The sequence below is a fragment of the Beta vulgaris genome, chromosome 4, assembly GCF_026745355.1.
Source record: "Beta vulgaris subsp. vulgaris cultivar EL10 chromosome 4, EL10.2, whole genome shotgun sequence".
NCBI classification, from domain to species: domain Eukaryota; kingdom Viridiplantae; phylum Streptophyta; class Magnoliopsida; order Caryophyllales; family Amaranthaceae; genus Beta; species Beta vulgaris.
Genome location: NC_079205.1, coordinates 48910354 through 48934269, shown reverse-complemented (window position 1 = coordinate 48934269; position 23916 = coordinate 48910354). Strand labels below are relative to the sequence as shown.

The 23916-nt window shown below is 37.5% G+C and overlaps 1 protein-coding gene across 2 annotated transcripts; it reads left to right on the top strand.

Moving 5' to 3' along the window:
* Positions 1-5935: 5935 nt before the first annotated feature.
* LOC104890977 (uncharacterized) lies at positions 5936-11152 on the top strand. Of its 2 annotated transcripts, XM_057394337.1 has the most exons (5): positions 5936-6207; positions 6241-6277; positions 6576-6758; positions 9210-9513; positions 10313-11152. In XM_057394337.1, the coding sequence occupies exons 3-5, from the start codon at positions 6590-6592 to the stop codon at positions 10632-10634; spliced, it is 795 nt and encodes a 264-aa protein (XP_057250320.1). In that variant the 5' UTR covers positions 5936-6207; positions 6241-6277; positions 6576-6589; the 3' UTR covers positions 10635-11152. The 2 variants fall into 2 exon arrangements, with proteins under 2 accessions (XP_057250320.1, XP_010674906.2); XM_010676604.4 differs by having other exon boundaries at positions 5937-6277.
* Positions 11153-23916: the final 12764 nt, after the last annotated feature.

Below are 23916 nucleotides of genomic sequence, written 5' to 3'. Positions count from 1 at the left end.
AGTATTTTTTTCGTTCACGCTTATTGTTCCATCATCCGCAATTTCAAGAAAATCAAACTTCCTCTTAGACAGAATTGAATCACCATATTTGCCCATTTGCTCGCCGGAAGTATTTTGTATTTTGTCATCATCACTTGGCTTGTTTAGGAATTGAAACTCAGAGCCATCCCCTTGAATCTTCTCTTGACACTTGGGATTGACTTGATTATACACTTCAACTGGAATTGTAGGGGAATCCATCAAAGAATTGAAGAAGGGAAAAATGCAAAGGTCAACGAATTCTAATGTTCACACACCAAGAGTTGGAGTGTGGAAGAAGCTCGTTGAACCGGTTTGAAGAGATAAATGAGAACCGGGAATTTGCAAAGGGGTTTGAGGAGACTCTCTTGCTTCAACTACCCCAAAATTTCTCCAATTTTCTGAGGACTCAACTGGCCCATAAAAAGGAGTAGAGTCGACCAAAGGGGCCCACCGTGAACTTTCTCTATCCTCAGAATAAAAGAAGGAAGAGAAGAATTCGCCAAGTCTTCATTTTAGAATCTGTCACCATGAAGCGTATGTGGCTGCTTGTCATTGGGGCAAAAAGCATGATCACGAGGGTTTTGCATAGGGTTGAAATTGTCCATAGGAGCCAAAGGGGTAGGGGAGGCTTAATTGTAAATTTGGAGGTTGGGAAGTAGAGTTGGATGAGTGGGAGATGATGTGTTGGACTCCATGGTAACTCCTATTGGTGAATCACGTGAGGCGAAATGGGGTGATAAGTGCTTATATGGGCAAGAGAAAAATATTTTCCAAAGACTATACCATAATTTTGTGAAAAAAGTTAATAATTTTTAGCAACTAGAAGTTCCACATCAATTTTTAAGGTGATTAAGGGTTAAGGCTTTTTTAAAATTCATATGAGGAGAGATTGAAGAGGAAATGCCACGTGGGCTAGAAGTTAGAGGCGCTGCCTGCTGCTTTACTTTGCAGATATTTTTCTCTCTCTAAAACGAGAGTTTTCTCTCACTAGGAAAGTGAGTCTGCCATGTTTTTCACCCTAGGTTACTGTTCCATGTAGAGAGATTTTCTCCTCTTTGCACGCGTTGTGTGCTCTTCCCCTAAAATCGAAGAACTTTATGTGTTTGACAATCAATTCCATTCCTTTTACGAGAATTTCTGTCTGCAACCTAGACTCGGCAGTATGTCCTTCTAGACTTTGCATTTAGTTTTCATGCACAATTCAACCAATAGTGTAGCACCACACTTGACAAACCCTAAAAAGCAATTCGATGATCTGATTTAACCAAGCTCCTCGTTGCCTCTCTATTTCTTCCCAACCACCGTATATCTCTCATTTTTCACGCTTTATTTCCTTTGTAATAACCTTAAATACTAGAAGTTTCAACTTCCTCATTAATTTCCCCTGAAAAGAAACTTTCTCATTAATTTCTCATGCTAGAAAATTCCCAATCCTCTCGTTATAGGATAGGAGCATTTACTAAAGCCTCTCCTAATAATAACCATCATTCGCCTATAGGGCAATGTCTGTCATAAGCATGTTTTTTGGCTCCCAACCTCCCCGACTGCATATTGTTTAGGGTGTCAAAAACTCCCAATAGATTAGGAGAGGTTATGTGACTGTTCAAAAAACAGGAGTCTACTACATCCTAACTTGCTCCCAAAGAGAGGATGTTGAAGCACTGGTTCAACAACACACGACCATTATCGACGGACGTGTTCTCACTATTCAAAGATGTCATTATTGTGTGTTCGTCTTTTAAAATCAACTTCAATGTGTCTCGTATCTGGATTCCAGTGGTGGGCTTGCCACTAGGATGATACCGACCTAGTGTACTACTTGCATGGGCCATGCAAGCACTACACTAGGTCGATATTATCGACGTAGATCTACCTCGAGAGCTAGAATTCAGAGAAAAAATGATATCTGCTTTATCTCGGCATCTTATACCAGCAGGTTGACTCTTATCTTTATATGATTCTCAAGTCATCTAGATTTATTTTCGATATGAAGTGTTTTTAGATTTTGCAAAACATGGGTGTGTGTAATATGGGACACTATACAAGAGGGTGTAATCTATCTGAGAGTATGAATCATACAGACAAGTTCGAACTCGTATTGCGGATATGGAAAATATTTGTTAATAATATAATTATCAGGAAATACAATTAATTATATGGAATAATTAATTAGGCTTTTTGAAAACATAAGTGTTATATACATCAAAAAAAGGCTAAATATAACAAATAGAATTAAAGACTAACCTATCCCTCATAGAAGGATCATGATCATACTAAACATGATAGGGGGTCATCCATAACAAATGACCCCCTATAGGGGGGTCATGTAGGACAAATGACCCCCTAATTCGGAAAAGAAAAAATGATCTCCTACTATACTTTTAATAGACAATAAATTTGAAATTACATAATTGAGTACTCACCGAATTGCTGCTATTATTTTTATTGTAATCCGAAAAAAAAAATGATCAGCTAATATTGTAATCTCATATACTATTGTTATACTATAATGGGTAGTTAGGTACAACAAATAAACAAGAAGTTATAACCGTCTCATGTTTCTTTTAACTATAAAAAAGGTAAAATTAACCATGGTTAAATTCTACTTCCTCCGTTTCACAATAAGTGAAACATAGAGAAAGTGGGGAGTTATCAAGGAATCTAGAGAGAGAAAATTGGGACCACAATAAAGTAGAGTGATGGAAAAAAGAGTTGTGGTGCCCTCCTACTTTTTGGTGGCATATTTGTAATAAAAGTAAACTTTTTTTTTTACCATTTAGAGCTTGGTTTCACTTAGGCTATGTTCAGTTCACCTTATTTTTGCTTATTTCAGATCTAATCAGATCATATCAGATCAGAAAAAATAAGTTCAGATCAGATCGGATCATGCTTATATTTAAAAATTCATTATTACTATTAATACTATTATTTACTAGTACATTTGTTCAAAAGGATTATTATTGTTGCTGTTGTACTTATTAATTATTAATATTGGTAATTATTATTAATCTTGTTGTTATCATTATAAATGTCATTGTTATCATTATTTTAAGTTATTTTGCTGTTATTAAATAATAGAAAATTAAAAGTCACATGTTAAGAACATAAGATTGACGCAAAAATAAAAAATATATAAAATATGATAGCTCAAATTCATGACAACGAAACTACTAAGTTCGGATTACATTTCAAAATAAGCTAAGTGCGATATACAAATTATAAATTTAGATGTGGTATACCTCTTCCTAACGAATTCCAAATCTCTCTAGCTATTTGAAGTTGCACGCTACGCATTTATTTCTTGCGCAAGTCATAGTTGTTTGTATATCTTATTTTATTTTATATGAAAAAAAGAGCTGAGTTTACCGATTTCTCAATTGTGAAACATTTTATAAGTGCTCTTATAAATTAATAACTTGGGTTATATAGTTATTTTTAGTAATAATAATAATTATTATGATTATAGTTATTGTTGTTGTTACTATAATAATGATAATAATAATAATTATTATTATTAATAAAAGTTGTGTAGAAGTTGTGATAGAAATAAAATTATAATAATCAATATATATATATATATATATATATATATATATATATATATATATATATATATATATAAAGGAGGAACTTTTCGGGAGCATAGAGCGCGCCACCTAGGATTGCCATGTCATCTTATTAATTTAGAGATAATAAAATTTAGAGTTTGAGAGATAATAAAATTTAGAGTTTGAGAGATAAGAGTTTATTCACTCTACGGTTATGACAAAAACCAAAAAAATTTATCTTTTAGGGATCTATTATAACTAGAAATCTATTATAAGTACTACTATAATGTATATTCACTCTACGGCTATGATTCACACATAAATCACAAAATAAAATGAAAAACCTGATTCTTGAGATTTGCCTAAACCATACGATAACATCTAATGAACGGCTGCAAATCTACTAAAGTAGCCAACATTTTCAATGACAGCTTCTTTGCATTTGTGGCCACTCAATATGTACTTTATTTTATTTTTAAACTTTTTGGACATGAGATATCTACTTTATTATAGTGATAGACTGATATGTTAGTTGACAATACCGGTCAACATGCCTTCACTTATTAGAGATGGAAACAACCATTGCAATACTAACTTTATATCAACTTTTTATAAACTTTATTAATAGATAATTAAAGATATTAAAGATAATCTAAAAATAAGGGTATAATAACAAATATTTTATCAATTCTTTTTCTACTACAATAATGGATTTGGGCATGATTTTTAAGAAAATGAAAAAAAAAAAGTGTAGTTTAGCATAGATGTACTCCTTTAATTAACAAGTGTAGAGGATAAGTAAATCCTTAATAAAGTAAGCGCAACTTTATGAGGCAATTTGATGAATAATTAATGATGATTTTATTAACATAAAGTAAAGGTAATATTGACAATTATAGTTGTTTTTTTAACTAAAAGTTGATTGGTCCAAATAGATAATTAAAACTACCCAAAGTGGTGATTATTGCAATGGAAAAGGAACAGATGAAGTATGTATGTAAATAAAATCGTGTTGAAAAATCTCATTTTACAATAACACAAAATCAATAATGTTAACAAAAAATTACAAAAAAAATATAAAAAACAACCCGTGCAACACACGGGCTTCAAAACTAGTAGTAATACTATAAACAATATCTTATAATGTAATACTATAAACAAGATCTTATAATGTATTGCATAATAATGAATTACAAAGTAATAATATAATAGCAATAATATATTTTGTAAAAGATAAGATCTTGTAAATCAGATCAGATAAGTTCAGATCACAAAATTTCAGATGACTAAACATAGCCTTATTATGAAACGAAGGAAGTATAAAATATTAAATGTTGTATTTAGTTTTTTTTTTAAATGATGTATTTAGCATACCCCATAGGAAAATGTTTGAGTAACCCTTAGGGTTGCTAACCCTCTTAGATACATTAGAATAAAATATTAATATGTATGTAATAAATGAGGAGAGAAGAGATATAAAAATAATGTTTTAATGTAATCCTAACCAATGAAAAATCAATAATAAGGCTATGTTTAGTTCACCTGAAATTTTCTGATCTGAACTTATCTGATCTGATCTGAACTTATTTTTTCTGATCTGATCTGATTTGAACTTATTTTTTCTGAACTGATCTGATTACAAGATCTTATCTTTTAGATTTCTCTCAATATATAAGAAAAAATATAGTCATGTGGGGTCTTGTTTGATTCGTCTCAATGAGTACTTTATTAATATTCAATTATTATAATTTTTATCAATATGTAATGAAAGATATTTAATAGTAAAAATGAGTTTTTAAAACTGACTGATCTGATCTGATCTGATCTGAACTTATTTTTTCTGATCTGATCTGATCTGATCTGATTAGATCTGAAATAAACAAAAATAAGGTGAACTGAACATAGCCTAAGAGGGTTGACAACCCTTAAGGTCACTCAAGCAATGTCCTACCCCATAAATCCTAAGAGCAACTCCAATGGTTGTTTGGAAGTCCTTGCTTGTAATTTTCTAAAAGATAGAGCTACTAGCTTTATCATTGGAGACAAATTTAGCTTGTTGCTTTGTGAAGCCAAGTAGCTCCACAAAGCTACTAGCTTTGTCAATTTTTTGTGGGCCCCACTTTCACTTTTCTCTTTCATATTTTACTTTCCAATACATTTTCTCTATATATAATTGGAGTTATGACATGTGGGACCTACAGAAACTACAAGTAGTTATAGTTTTCCAATGGGAGAGATTGTAGCTTAAAAATGTTGTAGTTTGGAAATATGATGTGGCATACAAAGCTACAACTACTTGTAGCTTGCCATTGTGGGTGCTCTAATGTGTTTGGCGGACATAAAGAGGTACAACTGTATCTCCAAATTTTAAAAAAAAAAATTCAGATTAAAAAAAGTAAAAAAAAAAACGGGGTGGAATTTCGAGCAGGGCAAGGCACGCGAATACACGATTCATCTTTCTCTCTCTGACTCCTCTCTCTCTCTCTTCTTTCTCTCCTCTCTCTCTTACAACTGAACGGCCGAACCACCGAGTATCGACTACCGAGTACCGACTACCGAGCAGCAGTGAAGACTTCCGACGGAACCAGCGAACCAGTGACGGGCGCCGACCGCCGACCGCTGCCTCTAATTCGAAGTTCGACTTTGCGTCTTCGCGACCCAGACACCAAGTAGGCAGCCTCATTCCTCCATTAATTCATTCGAACATTGTAAGTTTTTAACTTTATATTTTTCTCTTTTAATTTCATATTTTCCAACTTTTTTTAAGTTTATATGTGTTAGATTTTTAAATTAATTCAATTTTTAGATGTAAATTGTTCAATTTGGACATTGTTGATTAATTAGTTAGGGTTTGCTTATTGAAATTTCCGATGAAGATATCATTGATCGATATTTGAAATTAAACTACATTACTCAACATTCAACAATTGAATTCATATATTTCAATTGAAGTTGGAGCTCTCGAATGCAAACTTATGTGTGTTTTTGTTTTTTCTTTGATTTTAGGCGCATTTGTTGAAATGGATTTGGAGACTGAGAATAGAATAGCGGCAGTTCTATTGAGAGAAGCTGCGGAATTACGGCGACAAGCTCAACAAGAGGGAGTGCTTGCTTATCTTCGCAAGCCTACCGTCAGGGGTCGCCCTAATTCTCGGTTTATTTCCGCCACCATTCGCGGGATACAGCAAGGTGACTTGTCTTTCTTGTTATTATTTTAGGATTATTGAAATTAGTTGCTGTTAGCCTTTTAATTCATACCTTTGCTAAACCAATATGTACTTATGTGTGCGGATGATTGAACCTGCCGTCAATTTGGAAAATTTTATTCTTTAACTCGTTTTCATTGTGCAATTATCCCTATAACTTTTATATGGTTAGTGTACATCTATGATCCATCCCAACAAGAAGATTTTATCTAAATCATTACTTATTGCTGGAAAATACTTTTTGATTGAATCATCATATAAACATATTGTCCATACCATTACTTTCTTCTGTTTGGAGTTTAGACCAAGAAAAGTTTTTACAGCTTGATATAGGCTATAGCTTTATATGGCTTTGCACCATGTATCAATTATGTGTTGTCCAGTTGTCCACACTATCAATTTTTTCTGCCATTGTTTTCTTTTAATTAAGGCAATAGGTTAGAATGGTTAGTGCATTTAAAGGTTATGCTATATCAATAGGCACGTATGTTCCAGTAATATTTTGTAATTTTGGTATAATGTGCTTGGAGATTGTGATTCGAAATTTTTAATTGAAGCTTGTAATGAAAAGGTATTTTTGCTATTTCTAAAGAGAGAGGATAATTGCACAACTAAAATGAGTAAAAATAAATTTGCCACTTTTCTGATGGAATGTGTATTGTTCCACAAGATGAGAATATGCAACCATAACGAGGAAATTGAATTTTAGTTACATTGTTTTATAGTGAGCTCTTGAACTGAATAAAGTATATTTATATCTCCCTTCCAAACTTGTGTTATTCTCATTTCATACCATAATGCATTTGTTCTTATGCACTTTGGTATCCTAGAGGATGTTAGGTCTTACTTATCCTAGGAAGTCTATTTTAGTATTTTCTTTTTGTATACGTCTAAACCTCGATGTCTTTTACGATAGGATAAGATCAGGGATCTGCATTTAATCCTTTTCATGAAATAAGACAACCTATTTAGGGTGAAATGTATCGTATATGCGAATAATATGGTATTGGTGAATGAGACTACAGGCGGGCTTGAGCTAGATTGGAGTGTTGGAGCAATGGTGGCAAACATAAGAATCATGAGAACTTAAGTTAAGTCAGAGCAAAACATGTATATGGAGTGTAACTCTAGTATTAAGAGGGAGTCAATTAAGGATATAGTAATATCGGAGGGAAAGGAGGGGCCCATTAATGAGTGTTTTGAGTACCTTGGACCGGTCTCTAAGAGGAAGGGAAATATTGGCTACAACATGACTCATAGGACTCTGTCAGGATGGCTTAAATGGAGAGAAACGAAGAGGGGGAACTAATATTTTGTGCGACCGCTAGTGTACCTCTTAAGGTTGAAAGGAAAACAAGAGAGTACATTTACTAGACTAACGTTATTATGTGTGTTTAAATGTTGGACTTGGACATTTAGGAAGGATATTAGCAAGATTAGAGTAGCAGAGATGGATGTGTGAGAATACTCTAAGATATAGAATTTGGTATGAAAATATACGAATGAGGGCTGAAGTTGCAAAAATTGAGGTTAAGATAAGAGAGAATCCACTGCGGTGGTTTGGCCATGAGAGGTGTTGTCTAGAGGGTGGTGCACTGGACACCGGTTAGGGTAGTGGAAGGTTGGGGATATTGGAGATATTAGAAGCAGCTGGGTAGGCCGAATTTTGAAAAAATTATAATGTAGAGCATTTAACTCTTGATAGACTTAGAAGGGAGTGGAGGCAAATGTTCCATGTGGTTGGCCATCGGAGATATAATTTTGTCTCATGCAACTGATTTTTCCGAAGGTTTTTGGAGTGATGTCTGGAGGACTTTGGAGTTTGGTAGCCTCTAGCTTTTGCACAATGTTTGAATTATTGTTATAAACTGACTTTGATTTGACAAGAACCAGAGAATTTTAGATGCAAAGACAGAGAAGAAGAATATGGGAAGTCCAAATAAAAACAAGCAAAAGGGAAAAGACTGAGAAAACGAGAGATATTGTATTGCATTCAATTCACCAAGCACAGTTTTAACAGCTGTTGAGTGGCTGGATCACTCCCACAGAATACAAGCTGAATTCTCAAAATATTTGGATATCTCTCACTGGCCCCTTGCCCCTTGCCCCCTCCCTCTTATTTATAGACTCTCTATATATTATTCCGTCTCTGACATTCTGACCCTCGAACAAATTCCCCACGTCGTTAACTCTAAGACGCAATTCCTGAATTACCTTTTCGGCCTTCCCCTTGCTGCGCCTTACATATGTGAACCTTATAGGGGGCTTGGCTGGGTGTATGGCAATTAATCAATTATGCTTATGGTTTCCTTCAGCTGGGGAATTCATTATTGTTTTCATTTTTCATGAACTTCTTGAAGGATTGATTCATTAGAACAATAATTTGATTTTCACTTTCAATTTTCTTATATACCCTCTATTATTCGTTTAACAGTAAATCGAGCTGTGGAGGTGGATGAAATGTGGCGGGTTCGGCAGAAAGAGCTGGAGCTGGATGATAGGATTAAGGGCAGGTCGAGGGACTATTGTAGTCACAGTAGCAGAGATGGGCATCGAGAGTTGTCTGGAAGCCAAAGCAAGAGGCATGATTCAAATACCACTTGCTCATCAAGCAGAAGCCAAAGCAAGAAGCATGATTCAAATGCCTCTTGCGCATCAAGCAAAAGGTCATATGAAAATCATGCCAAAGAAGATGAAGGCTTGAGGGATGAAGAGATCGAGGAGTTTCTGCACTCAAGGTTTTTAATCAGCTCCTGTATTTAGCTCTATTCCCCCATCATTTTGTTTCTGTTTGCTTTAAATTCATGTATGCCAGACTTATCATCCACCTCACTGCATGATTCACTTAGCCATCCTTAGTTCATACTCTGTTTTCAATGCTTTATTTTCTTTACTGTCTTAAAAGACTGGCTCCTATTTTATACTGTCTCATATTACTTTTTTCTTTTCTTGATGTATTGGGCTTGTAGCAAAGAATTATGAAAATTCTCTTCTTTTTATGTTGAAAATGGTTCTGATCAGTTTACGGTTTATGTTAATTTGAGATAATTTTTATCTGCTTCCTGTTATGATAATTGATAGTGTATCTTTTGTGCATAATTCAGTTTGCTATTTTATTTTTTTCAAAATATGATAAATTACTTTTTTCTTATTTTCTGTTTGTCATCACCAATAAACTTATAATTTGGTTCAACATGTTGTTCTTCCCACGAGTGTTATATCTCATTTGCATTTATTGTGTGCCACATTGTTTTTACTTCTTCTTTACCTAGAAATGTCTTCGCTAAGGAACTTTCTGAGACCACCTCTGTGTCAAGTCGTGCCATTAGTCAAAGTTTTCTTTGTTGGGCTTTTTATGTTCTACGCTTCCCAACACCTACCCCCCTCCCCCCCCCCCCCCCCCAAAAAAAAGGAAAAAAGAGAAGATATATACATAGGAAATATGTTAAGGCAATCTGTATTTTGGGTCAAGTGCATTAACTGCTCCCAGTGAGATCTCATGTCAAATAGCTGACCAGGATTTTCTGCTGATGGCAGGGTTAAACGCGGAAGGGGTTCTATAGGGTCAAGGATGGATGAAACTGGTCCTTATCTTCCCCGTTCTTCAGAATCTCCGGATAGGGTGGCTACCGACTACATGAAAGATGAGAGGCATCTTCAGGCTATTCTTGGTCCAAAGAAGCCATCTTCTTGGAAACATTGTGAATCTTCTGAAGAGTTGTCTGACGATGAAGAGCGAAAGAGAACTAAGAAGACTAGCTCAGAAGGATCAAAAAAGAAACACTCCAGCAAACATAAATCAAAAGAGAGGTCAAAGGATAAGAAAAAGAAGAAAAAGGATAAGCGATCTAAACATTAAGTATGCTAAACTGCAACTCAAATGTTCAGATATGTTCAATTGTTTGCATATTTCTCTAACAATTGAATGGTAATGGCTTGATTCGTGATATCCTGGCAAGCAAGGTATTAAGCTAATGTTTTTCTAGTATTGGTTCTCCAGTGGATTGTAATTATGTAGATGCCGCCGTACGGAAAATAATTTGTGTGATAGGAAGCGCCTGGTAGATTTTGATGTACATTGGCACGGTGTTTTCGGTCGTCGTGTGCTAGTGCCTGCTTATGTATTAGTTTGTCTTAAATGATATTCTTCGCTTGATTGATGAAAAATGAGGCTCTGAAGAGAGCAACAGCTCACATTTAAGCATAAACGTGGATTATGCTCATACAGAGCAGGTTTTTGTTGCCCAGGTGGTTAGTTCTCAATTTTGTCTAGTGAGAAAAAGTTAATGTCATGATGTGGTAAGTAATTGCATGATATTTGAAAATTTTGGTATGAAAGCAATAGTTTAATTTTCTACCATAATTTTTTGTTATTACCGTTCAAATGTTGCAGATCAAATTATTTGTGTAAGTTTTATAATGAGATATAATTATAGAGATTTTAGTATATTTTATTCTAAAATACTAACAATGATGTTATATAAGAATCATGGTTAAATGCACACTTTTCACATTGAAGGTGATAATTATAGTGGTAAAACTTTTGCACAAAAATTAAGAATCTTAGCTCTATTTTGAGTAAGCTGCTTCCTACTATTGAAAAATCATTTTTTTCATTTAGAAAAAAAAAAGTTATGTTTAAAGAGATCCAAGTATGTTGTTGATAGCTTAAGAAATTTACAATGAGCACATATTCTTATATGTGGCTGACTCATATATAGAGCTCATAAGAGAATTTTTACTCGTTCCTTTTATCTTGGTCGTATCAGTAACCCTAGTGCAGTTTCTCTCTTTTCCTTTAGCCGTCAATCCTATTGTCCCAAGTGAAGCTCGCTGGTGGCCAACGCCTTGCTTTCAGATTATTGAAATTGGGGGAGTTTTGCTCTCATGTGTTGTTTGAAACACACGAAATTCAAAAGTAAAAAAATCTATGTAAATGATGGAATAGTTGTAGGAGAGACAAAAAAACAAGGGAAAAATTGATGGGAATAATCCCACCTTTGGGTAGCCTTCTTTAAACAGTCTCAGTTATGAGTTAACTCAATAAAATCCCACCTTTTGTCTTATCTTCTTAAAATGGTCCTTCACCTGTTGGTTACCTACAACTACAGGTTAATGACACAACCACGTGATTTTTTGCCCGTTATAATTTTCTCTAAATCCCTCATTTTCCTCAACTCCCCTTCATCCCTTTCTTCATCTCTTTCTTCATCCTTTCACACTACTCTGCAAAAGTGAAAAAAAAATCTAAGTCACAAATTCACTTCTTATACATGCAGTAGAGAAATTCGCCTATTTCAAGACAATTAGAAATTTAAAGTCGTACTTTTGTTGTTGTATCATTTTTTAGCTTTCAAATCCTCTATTTTCTTCTTTCAATGCGTAGATTAGTCGTATATTGCAATTCGCAAAATCCTTGCTCGCTATTTTGGTTTTTTTATTGTTGTTGTGCATAAAAATGTCGGCAGAGGGATGAATGCGCTGCTCTATTATCTGATTTGGATGGGTTTCGGATCATTTTCTACTTTATGGTCTAAATTCAGTGTTGTCCAGTTCGTCCGCTAGTGCGGTTTGGGTTCATCATTTTTGTGGCGGTGATTTCGGCTGCTGCCTGATGATTTTTTTTGCTGCGGTGATGTTCACTGGCGATGGGCTGGTGTAGTTCAATAGTGGTGGTTTGCCGGTGATGGGCGGTAATGGGTTTTTGGTGTTATGACGATTTGGGGACGAGTGTGTGAGAGATGTTGGGATGAAGGGTTGTTTTTGGTTTGAAAATATTAAATGTCTGATGCTTTAGTCTGTTAAAGATATTTCGTTTATAAAAAAAATGTAACACAAAGATTTTTACTTTCGTCAAAGAATTGTTTAAGAGGTACAATTTTTCCACCCTAACATGAAGACTAAAAACTCAGAACATGATTGGGAATGATTTACTGAAAAAAAAAAATTAAAAGTTTCGCAAGAGAAGAGCTGAAGAAAATGAACCTTATTTTGGGTTAACTCAAGGCTTTGATATTCTGGGTTTTTTCAAGCTTTTTCCCAAGGTTCAATAGAGTTGGAGAGAAGAAGATGAACAGGACTTGCGTTTTTTTTTTTTTTTGGGTTTAAAACTCATTAAGGAGAGTTACCTCAAAAGTAACCTCTATTAATGAGTTTATTACCAACAGATAACTGGTAAATAAGGACTATCGTAAGAAGATAAGACAAAAAGTGGGATTTTATTGAGTTAACCCATAACTGGAACTTTTTAAAGAAGACCACCTAAAAGTGGGATTATTCTTATCAATTTTTCGAAAAAGAAGAGTGAAGTAGAAGGTTTATTATAGTAAAGGGATTTTTTTAAGGAAAAATTGATGGGAATAATTCCACCTTTGAGCCATACTCGTAAAACAGTCCCACTTTTACATTAACTCAGTAGAATCCTACCTTTAATCTTATCTTCTTATACTGGTCCGGGTTAACCTATCATCTGTAGAAACCGGTAAACCATCAAAAACTCATGTTTTTCCTCTCTAATGCATTAATTAATTACCATAATAGCAAAGTAAATCAAGTTTACTTTCAAAATTAACTCAGTAGATGCAACAAGGTCTATCCTCTCCTCTTCTCGACTTCTACCACTCGATTTGTCCGCCTTTCTCACTGGATCCTAAACAAATCCTTCAAATTTTATAGATTTTGACAAACCCAGATTTAACCCAAATACCAAAAACTTTATACTTACCAAATTACTTTCCATTCATCTTCAACATAGCTTCATAAATTAGTAAATTACCGTTTCTTTCTCACAATTGAAAATTTCAACTGTTTTTATCGTAGTTTCTAGCTTCAGTTTTTCCAGGTTTGATTCATTTCAAGTGTTGAAAAGTTGAAGAAGGAGAGCCAAGGATCACAATTATTGTATGTGTGAAAGTTGATCAGAAATACTAGATTAACAATTGACAAACTAGTTGAATTTACAGCATCCAATTATATTCAAAGGGTATTAAAAATTAGGAAAAATTGACAATATAGGTCTGAACTTTGGGCGATAATTTTTAAAAGGTTTCAACTATTGATTAACCTGTGTAGGTCCCAACTTTAGGGGGTCTTAACTTTTAGCGGGCCTCAGTGACTTAAAACTGACGATTTTTTTAAAAATTTCACCTAGTTCCTACTTCCCTCCCTCAATTAACCCTTCTGGTGTGACCCAAGTTTTACAAGTTATGACCAATTAACCTAGTTTCAAGTCAATAAGGCCCGCTAAAAGTTAATACCCCCTAAAGTTGGGACCTACACATGTTAATCAATAGCTCAGAGCTTTTAAAAATTATCACCCAAAGTTGAGACATCTATCGTCAGTTTTTCCTAAAAATTAAAATTCTGCTGCATTATCCTTTTAATTTAAATCTTTCACAAATCTTGCACATTGCTCTATTACTCCCCTGTTAAATTTTGAAATAGGGGATGAACCAAGAAAAAGACTCATGACTAGACCTGGGCATGGGTCGGCTCGGGCATGTTTAGGGGATAGGCCCGCGGGCTTGGGAAAATGGCGGGTGGGGCCAGGCCCGAGCCCGTAAGTGGCGGGTGGGGCCAGGCCCGAGCCCGTGAGTGGCGGGCCGGGCTTGAAATTTTCAAATTTTGTCCACGCGCTCGTGCCTCCTGCGAGCCTGACCCGTGTTTTATGTTGCTTTTCTGTATTTTTGACAGTTTTAGGCTAAAAAACAAAGGAAAGGAACGTTTGGCCTGCGGGATCGTTCTGGTGCGGGCCTAAAAAAAAATTTCTTGACCGCGACAGGCCTGCAGCCCACGTAGCGGGCTCGTGTCGGGCTGGGTCCAAATCGGCACGCCCATGCCCACCTCTACTCATGACTATTACTAGCAAGCAATCGATGCAAGTTTTTAGATGAGTACGATTAAAAACGATTTTAGAGCAATTAACTCAGATTGATATAGTTTTGAATTTTTTGGCAAATTTGCTCGATTTCTTGATTGCTAAATCCATTGAAGATACCATCATACACCCAAATCACAATATTGAAGCAACAAAGAAAGAGATGCTGCTATGGCCGAAATATAATATCGTTGACGTCATCGCCCATTAATGTTGCTAATGAGAAGGAAATAGTGGGAATTTTAAGATTAATATGATTTTAAGTTTCGAAGAAGAAATTGACAATAAGGTATAAGATAAGGAAATGAGTTTTAATCTAGTCAAGATATCCCGCCTCCTTTCTCTCTCTTTTTCTCTCTTCTCTCTCTTCTCCCACAAAATCCTAATTTTTAATCTAGGGGCTACCACCACCCTTTTGGGCGGCGGTAAGCCCCTTTTCTCCTCTTATTACTAGTTTTTTATGTTTATGTTTTTAATAAACTTCAGTCACTCTTTAATGGAGAGTTTTTCTACCCATATATTGGGTTATATCTACCCATATATTGGGTTTTATCTCTCTCCATGTGAGAGTCTAGAGAATTTATTTTTAGGCCGGGTTTTTGTGTAATTCAAGATATTGATTTGTTGATCGAAATCTGTGCGGAGTTGCAACAGATGTCAAGACTTCGTTTGCAATCACTTGAATTGAATCCGATTCTACTTCAAAACTACAAAAGATCGACAGACCCCCCTTGCAGAAGGCTGCATCAGACAGCGATGTGAAAGACGAGGGTTTTCAGAATTGTTAGATCTACTCAACGATCGTGGTTTTGTCATATTAGAATTGTATTTATTTCATTTTGATATGTATTTGTTTAGTTTTGACTTCTATTGTAGATGTCGTATGACTTTGAATCAATGAATTAATGTTTATTTCAAAAAAAAAGGTATAAGATAAGGAGAACGAGCCTGGTAGCGGAATTGAGGGGGTTGACAATGCTGTAGAGGAAGAAGGCGGGGAGATTAGTTTTAGCATTGATAAATTAATCTTCGCATCACAAAAAAGTTGAAGCTAGATAAGAGAGAGATACATGACAGACTAAAGAGAACTAAGGAGGAGGAAGAAACAACCAAAGAGAAGCATGAATACAATTAAAAAAAAACATGTTAGTAGCAATTATTAGCACGCAAGGGTTTTCACTTGCAATTGCAAGTTACTAATAGGTAATGGACCAATATAAGAATATAAGGTTAAAAGTGGGATTATAGAGAGTTCGTCCAAAGGTGAGATTGTTTTAAGAATACCGCTCAAAGGTGAGATTGTTTTAAGAGTGAAAATTGAAGATGTGAAGATAATTAATTGAGTAGCTGACAGGCTAAAGACGTATCACCTAATCAAAAAAACCTAAGGTCCACTAACTAGTAGTCAGGGAAGTCAGGATCGAATCCACAGGGAGAAGTTATACTATTGTATCTGAACCTAATATTATACTAACAAAATCAGATGAATGGTTGTGTTACTAAGCTAAACAGGTAACAGAATTAAATATGAAGGTGTAAATATATCAATAAAGTACTAGAATCATGGATCACTATGCATACAATTCGGGAAATCCAGGATAAATAAACCACCTAGTAAGTCAACTGTCTAGGGCACATGAATTTCTCTCGAACATTACCTCCCTCAAAGATCACCCAGCCGCTCTCGCATAGTCAAGGGTCACTTTGCCTAATAATTGAAAGCCTATACGGTATCTCTCCTCTCGAAGTAGATTCAGTATTGCAAAGTAGAAATATAAATCAGGCCTAACTTATAATCCTAGCATGAAGAATCAATCAAAGGAAACAATTGAAATACCAGATAATCAAACTAATCTATCAATCCCTTATTGCATACATAGATCTCCACAATTCTAGATATAGAACTACTCACTCATAATCATGAAATCAATAACAAGAATCATATAAAAACTCATACTTTGAAACATGGCAAATAACTAAGAAAACAATATATTAACAATGGAAGAAATAACAAAGAAGTAAAGAAGAAAGATTACCGAATTATATTGAACTATGAATAAGCAAAAGGTTTGATCTTGAATTGAAATCACAAAGCAATAAATTAAGGTTCTTGAAACACTCTATGGAGAAAACTAATAATAAAAACTAGATAGGAGTTAATAATTCTGATTTTTCTATTTATACAAGCCCTAAAACAATAGAAGAAAATCTCGAAAAAAGGGCCCGCAATCATTAAAAATCTCGCGTCTCGCCAGCCGCCCGATCGGGCCAAAGTCGCCCGACGGGATCGGGCTCCAAAGAGTAGAAAAGCAAAAACGCAGCGCCCGATGAATCGGGCTGACCCGCCCGATGACATCGGGCGGTCTATGAAAGAGGCAGAGTCTGGAAGGCGCCCGACGTCGGGCCAATGTCGCCCGATCGGGCCGAAGACCGAATTACGACAGGGCATAAGACGCCCGATCGGGCCCGCAGCAAAGATATGAAATCCGTATTTACGCCCGATCGGGCCGGTCAGCTTATGCTTCGTTTCTTGTTCTGCCTTTGCTCAAATTCCCGGAAATCATCCTCGGGATCTAGAAACTCGGCATCTAACCCTCTAATCCACTGTGCAATCATGTAAAGTAGGTATAGCTTCCAAAACCTACAATTCAATACAAAATAGCAAACCACAACTAGATGGAGAGAGTTAGTACCAAATGGCTCCTAAGAGCACCATAATCACAACTTTTAGCACATAATTAGGGGAGAAAACTCTATATAAAACCATAACATCAAACTCCCCCAAGCTAAACCTTTGCTTGTCCCTAAGCAAAGCACAACATGAATATGAATAGAATTTGCTTCACCCCTCAAAGTATGAAACTCAAACATTTTGACCTCAAAAACCTTCAAGCAAGCAAAGTTCAAGTTCAGTTGATCAGATCACTTTTGACTACCAATCACTTAAGCAGATTGTCCGAAATAGCAACCATACATAACTTGCACATCTTGAAAAGGGCTCACCAGGATGTCACTCCTCTCAATTTTTGTGGCGAGCATAAAGTGTGCCCGAACGCTCACCAACCCAACCATAATATCCCTTCCCTCTCACACTCTCATGTGTTTAGAAAAGGTAAAATATCGCTCATCCTACTCAAGTCGACTCGAATAACAAACTTAAACTTCGACTTTGGCACATTGACTCTGTATCATTCCAATAAACATTCAAACAAGTGCTCAAAAGGTCTTTCTGAGGGTTGTAATGGGGCTCGGGTAAAGGTATGGGAATTATTTGGGGAATGTGGTGGAAAAGCCCAGAAAAGGGGAGCAATCAACACTAGTAGAACTAGGTGTGGTAAAACAGCTTCCATGGTCTCAATCACATACCCAAAATAATGACCAACTTTAGATTTTTCGAACCAACCAACAATTGTCTCTTTGATAGTTTTCAGCAAAATGTATTGTTCTGTTTTTACTCTTTTTTCATGACTCGTGACTTCTTGATTCTTTTCATGTGTTATTTTCTATTTTTTTTTTTCTTTTTTGTTTTCTTTTCTCTTATTCACTTCACCTCATGTCATCATAAACATATTATTTCCAATCAACCCGAAAATCAACCACACTAGTTCTATCCTAACAAATGCTCCCCCAAGCTAGGCTTGGGACAATAAACATTGAAAAGGCTCAAGGCATGTAATGTGGCTTGATATAGATCCAAAAAACTCATTAGGCTCAGCGGGGCTAGGAGGGAAATGATTCTTTTGTAGAAAATTCTGAGGCCAAAAATCAAAACAATTGAACGCCTCTATCACAGCACAATGTTCAAAGTCATCAGAAATCAACGAGTACAATGCCAAAGTCAAGATAAGAATGATATGAGGAACTAACACACAAGGATAATTCGGACATAAATATGCATCCGAAGGCTCGAATGAATCCTTACAATGTAACCAGTCCAAGCATGCAGTTAAAGTAGGTGTTTTATCATCAAAATCTACTCAAGACCAAGGCAATCAAAGATCACATCACAACATCCCAATCACGAATGCCCGATTATCCAGTATAATGAGTTAAATCATTTTTAAAGGCAAAGTTTGGGGCACAGGGAAGCAATTAGACTATGTTCAACTCGTATTTTTGGTATTTTTTTTTCCAGCAATATTTCATTTTTTTGTTGTTTTTTTTATGAAAAGAAAAAGTTAACTAATTAACTAGCTTAACTAACCTAAGAACACAACACTAACCTACCTAAAAAGCAATAATAGTGAGAGGGTACTTACAGAAATCCTCCCCCAAGCTGAACGAGGCAATGACCTCATTGCAACAAGAGGAAGGGAGACATGGATATCAGTCATCCATGTGCACGTCCTCACTAGCATCATCTCCATCCACCTCATTGCCGGGCTGACTGTAGCTCGGGTTCCAGTATACCACGAAGGATGTGCATCATGCTCAGCAATGCGATGCAAGCGGCAGTTCTCGTCATACATCGAGTACAAAGCCAGGTGTTGATCGTTGGCTAGTGTATCGACCCGCTGACTAAGATTCTGTAGAAGAACACCATTGGCATCAACCTGCTGGCTGCCCTGGATAGCCGCTGTATTGGCTGTAATGCCAGTATCCATGCGATGAAGCAGGGTCATCATTTCCTGAAAATCAAAGGAAGGAGGAGCAGTAGAATATGGGGGAGGGGGAGCATCAGAAGATGAGGGAATATCCTCAACATGGGGACGACGATAATAGTACGCTCAGGGATCTCGGGGCGGGGAGTGGGAAAGTCAGAACCTGCAATGGGAAGGTGATAGTGAGGTTGGCCAGGTTTGATTTTGGCCAAAGGGTTGGGCAGGTCAATGGAACGCATTCCGTTAATTTGCCACTTGTATGTGTCCCCACCCCGTTCTAACCAATGCAGGCGAGTGAGATAGGCATAGTCCAAGAGGGTAGGGCCTAAGGCTGGCTGATACGGTCTCGTCAAAGTCTGGAATGGCCCTAGCAAAAAGAGTGACTAGCCCCCCGTTCACGATGGGCCGAGAGGAGAACGTCCCGTCGGCGCCTCTTAGGGTATGTGGTGGCAATACGCTCCATTTGGAGCGCAACATGGTGAGGGATGTTGTAGTGGAAACGGCGGGGAGTGCCCCGATACATGTAGCTGCCTATGAGATAAAGCTCATCCCGCGAATGAGCTGCCCTCAACCCTCCCAAACAAGGTCTTAGACATGAAACGAACCCAAATTTTGAAGATGGGTTGGTGTATATACCTAGCATGACAGTGTTGCAAGGTAAAATCTGTTTCATCCCCCGTTATAGCATAGTACATCCCTGTGATGATAGTCAGGTGGATGCCCAATCTCCCCCCGGTTGAGGACACGGAGTATGCGAGCAAATCCGGCAGGGTGAGGGTGAAGTCCCTATTTAAAGCCTATAGGAAACATGTGAGATTGGTCCGGAACGAGGGTGAGTCACATTCAAGCTACTATAAATTCATACACAAGCACGGGATAGGTATTGACATGAACAGTATAAAGGGTTCCATACCAATGATTTTCATGAATTCCTTAAATTCATTATGAATGCCCAATTTATCCAAGAATTCAATATCAAGGAATGTGGTAGGACTTACCTCGCGCCCCTTGAGGCGCTGAAATCGTTCCCTCTGTTCTTCCGTGGAGAAGATGACTCCGGGAAAGTCTCATCTCTGGGAATTTCCGGTGGTGGTGGTGGTGGTGGTGTGGACCCGTGTAGATCTTCGTCGCCTTGTGAACATTATGCTAAGATGTGCAAAAATATCAACCCTTCAACTCATCTCTAATGGGGAAAAGATGGGGAAAACTTGAAGCACTCAAATCCTCACTTTAATGGTGAGAAAAAATGAGAAAAGATGAAGGGAGAGATAGAGTGGGAGAAAATGAAGAAAATAGGTGAGAGATGAGTAGAAAGTGATAGAGAGAAAATTGGTAAGAATTTGAAGATTTGAAGGAGGGTCTTCAATGGTGGAAAGGGGGTTTGGAGAAGAAGATGGGAGAATTTGGGGGTTAGGGTTTGGAAGAGAGAGAAAATGTGAGAGGAAGTGAGTGAAAAGAAGGGGAAAATCCCCTTTAAATATCGCCAGCCGGACCCGAGCCCGATCGGGCGAGCTCGCCGACGCCATCGGGCGTTCTTTTTTTTTTTTGTAATTTTCCATTCGGTTGCGGCCCGATCGGGCGACTCGCCCGACGCATCGGGCGTCTGCCTTTTCCAAAGATTTGGTTGCGGGCCGATCGGGTGTCCACGCCCGATCGGGCATTTTTCCTGCTTTCCAATTTCGGTTGCGGGCCCGATCGGGCGTGTCCCCGATATGGGCTCTTCTATTTGTCGCAAAATAGTTGACGGACTTCCGCCCGATCGGGCTCCCAAGCCCGATCGCATCGGGCGACGCATTTTCTTTTGATTTTCGTATTTTTGTTGCGCGCCCGATCGGGCAGCCTCGCCCGATGGCTTCGGGCATCCCAGTAAGCACTGTCTCGTTTTTTTTTTTTTCTTTTGGTAAGCACTCCTGCACACATGTAACCTGAAGAGGGATATCAGTACCCTCTCACTCTCTCACCAAACTACAAAAATGAACAAAGTAAAAAAAGAATAAACATCTAAAAAAAAAAAAAACTACGAAAAAAAAAGAAGAAAATCGGGTTGCCTCCCGATTAGCGCTGGTTTATAAAGGTCCCGCACGACCATAATGCTTCATCCCTCAAACAGAAGGGGAGGGGGTTGAAGGTATAACTCCTCCACAGATCCAACAGGGATTCCGGTATAGTACAACTTCAGACGTTGTCCATTAACTTTGAATTTCTCACCTGTTGCATTCATCACCTCAATAGAACCAAACTTGTTAGTGTTAGTGACAGAAAAAGGACCAGACCACCTAGATTTAGCTTACCAAAAAAGCTTTAGTCTAGAGTTGTACAATAAAACCTTGTCACCAATATTGAACTCCCTACTCAGAATTTTCTTATCATGCCATCTCTTAGTGCGCTCTTTGTAGAACGCGAACTATCATAAGCATTTAATCTAAGTTCATCAAGCTCATTGATCTGCAATAAACGCTTTTCTCCTGCTAATTTGCATCAAGGTTCAACTCTTTAACCGCCCAAAAAGCCTTATACTCTAGTTCGACAGGTAGGTGGCATGCTTTTCCATAGACTAGCGATAAGGGGTGGTACCAATAGGGGTCTTAAAAGCAGTTCTATAAGCCCATAAGGTGTCATCTAACTTATCACTCCAATCTTTTCTCGATTTAGCTACCACTTTCTCCAAAATAGACTTTATTTCCCGGTTAGACACTTCTACTTGCCCACTTGTCTGAGGGTGGTATGCTAGGCCAGTCCTATGGTAGACACCATATTTCTTGAGTAGGGCTTCAAAGGTTCTTTTGTGAAAGTGGGATCCCCCATCACTAATGACAACTCTTGGTACCCCAAACCGTGGAAAGATAATCTTTTTGAACATTTTCATGACAACCTTAGATCATTGGTGGTGATGCAATAGCTTCTACCCACTTAGAGACATAGTCAACAGCAACAAGTATAAAGTTATTGCCTGAGGAAGAGGGAAAAGGACCCATAAAATCAATACCCCACACATCAAATAGTTCAACTTCTAGGATGGGGTTTGGGGCATCTCATGTCTACGGGAAATATTTCCTGTTCGTTGGCATGCATCACAAGACTTAACAAAATACTAGCATCATGAAAAAGTGTTGGCCAATAAAAACCAGATTGAAGTACCTTTGCTATGTTTTGGAGGCCCAGCATGGCCTCCACATGGAAGGGAGTGAGAGTGCTTCAGAATGTCATGCACTCCCACTCTGGGATACATCGCCTGTAATGTGTCAGCACAGAGCTTGTAAAGCAAAGGATCATCCCAAAAGAATTGTTTGGCATCATGGAGAAATTTCTTTCTCTCGGTAGCTCAGCTCTGGAGGGGTTTGTCCACTCACACAAAAGTTGGCGAAGTCCGCATACCACGGGGTAACAGAAGTGACTGCCAGGAGCTTATCATCAGGAAAGGAGTCGTCAATGGGAAGACCTTCTTCCATATCTTCATACTGCAAGCGGGACAAATGGTCAACACTACATTTTCGCACCCTTTTTATCTCTGATCTCCAAGTCGAATTCTTGGAGCAGAAAATCCACCGAATGAGTCGAGGCTTGGCCTCCTTTTTGGCGAGGAGGTACTTCAATGCAGCATGATCAGTGTAGACAATGACTTTAGACCCAAGCAGATAGGTCCTGAACTTGTCCAAGGCATAGACCACAGCTAGCAGCTCTTTCTCTGTAGTGGCATAATTGACTTGAGCTTCATCGAGTGTCTTGCTAGCATAGTAGATGGCATGGAGGATGTTGTCTTTTCTCTGACCAAGGACAGCTCCCACAGCATAATCACTGGCATCACACATAATCTCAAATGGGAGGGTCCAATCTGGAGATCGATGATAGGAGCAGTAATCAAGCTTGCTTGATCCTGTTAAAAGACACTAGACACTCATCAGTAAACAGGAACGGGGCATCCTTGAGGAGCAACTGAGTAAGTGGTTTAGCAATTTTAGAGAAGTCCTTGATAAAGCGGCGATAAAATCCCGCATGACCAAGAAAACCTCTAACACCCTTAACATTCACAGGAGGGGGTAATTGCTCAATCACTTGAATTTTTGCTTTGTCCACCTGGATGCCTCGTTCAGAAATAATATGACCAAGTACCACTCCTTCAGTAACCATGAAGTGGCACTTCTCCCAGTTCAAAACAAGGTGGACATCCTCACATCTTTTCAGTACTTTAGTCAAATTCAGCAAACATGCATCAAAATCAATGCCATACACACTAAAGTCATCCATAAATACTTCCATGATGGACTCAATAAATTCAAAAATATGGCCATCATACAACGTTGGAAAGTAGCAGGGGCATTACATAGGCCAAAGGGCATCCTTCTATATGCAAAGGTACCATAGGACATGTAAAGGTGGTCTTCTCCTGGTCATCTGGGTGGATAGGGATTTGGAAGAAACCAGAATAGCCATCTAGATAACAAAAATGAGAATGACAAGCTAGACGTTCCAACATCTGATCAATGAAGGGAAGGGGAAAATGGTCTTTCTTGGTGGCAACATTTAATTTCCTATAGTCAATGCACATACGCCACCCAGTAACTACTCTTGTAGCAATTAATTCATTTTTCTCATTTTTAACTACAGTAGTACCGCCCTTTTTAGGAACCACTTGAACTGGACTCACCCACTTAGAATCAGAAATA

What these genes read in the sequence shown, in the direction of transcription:
- LOC104890977 (XM_057394337.1), top strand. Translation starts at nt 6,590, where the DNA reads ATGGATTTGGAGACTGAGAATAGAATAGCGGCAGTTCTATTGAGAGAA. An exon ending in CATTCGCGGGATACAGCAAG is followed by an intron (nt 6,759 to 9,209) that starts GTGACTTGTCTT and finishes TTCGTTTAACAG; the next exon opens with TAAATCGAGCTGTGGAGGTG. An exon ending in GAGGAGTTTCTGCACTCAAG is followed by an intron (nt 9,514 to 10,312) that starts GTTTTTAATCAG and finishes TGCTGATGGCAG; the next exon opens with GGTTAAACGCGGAAGGGGTT.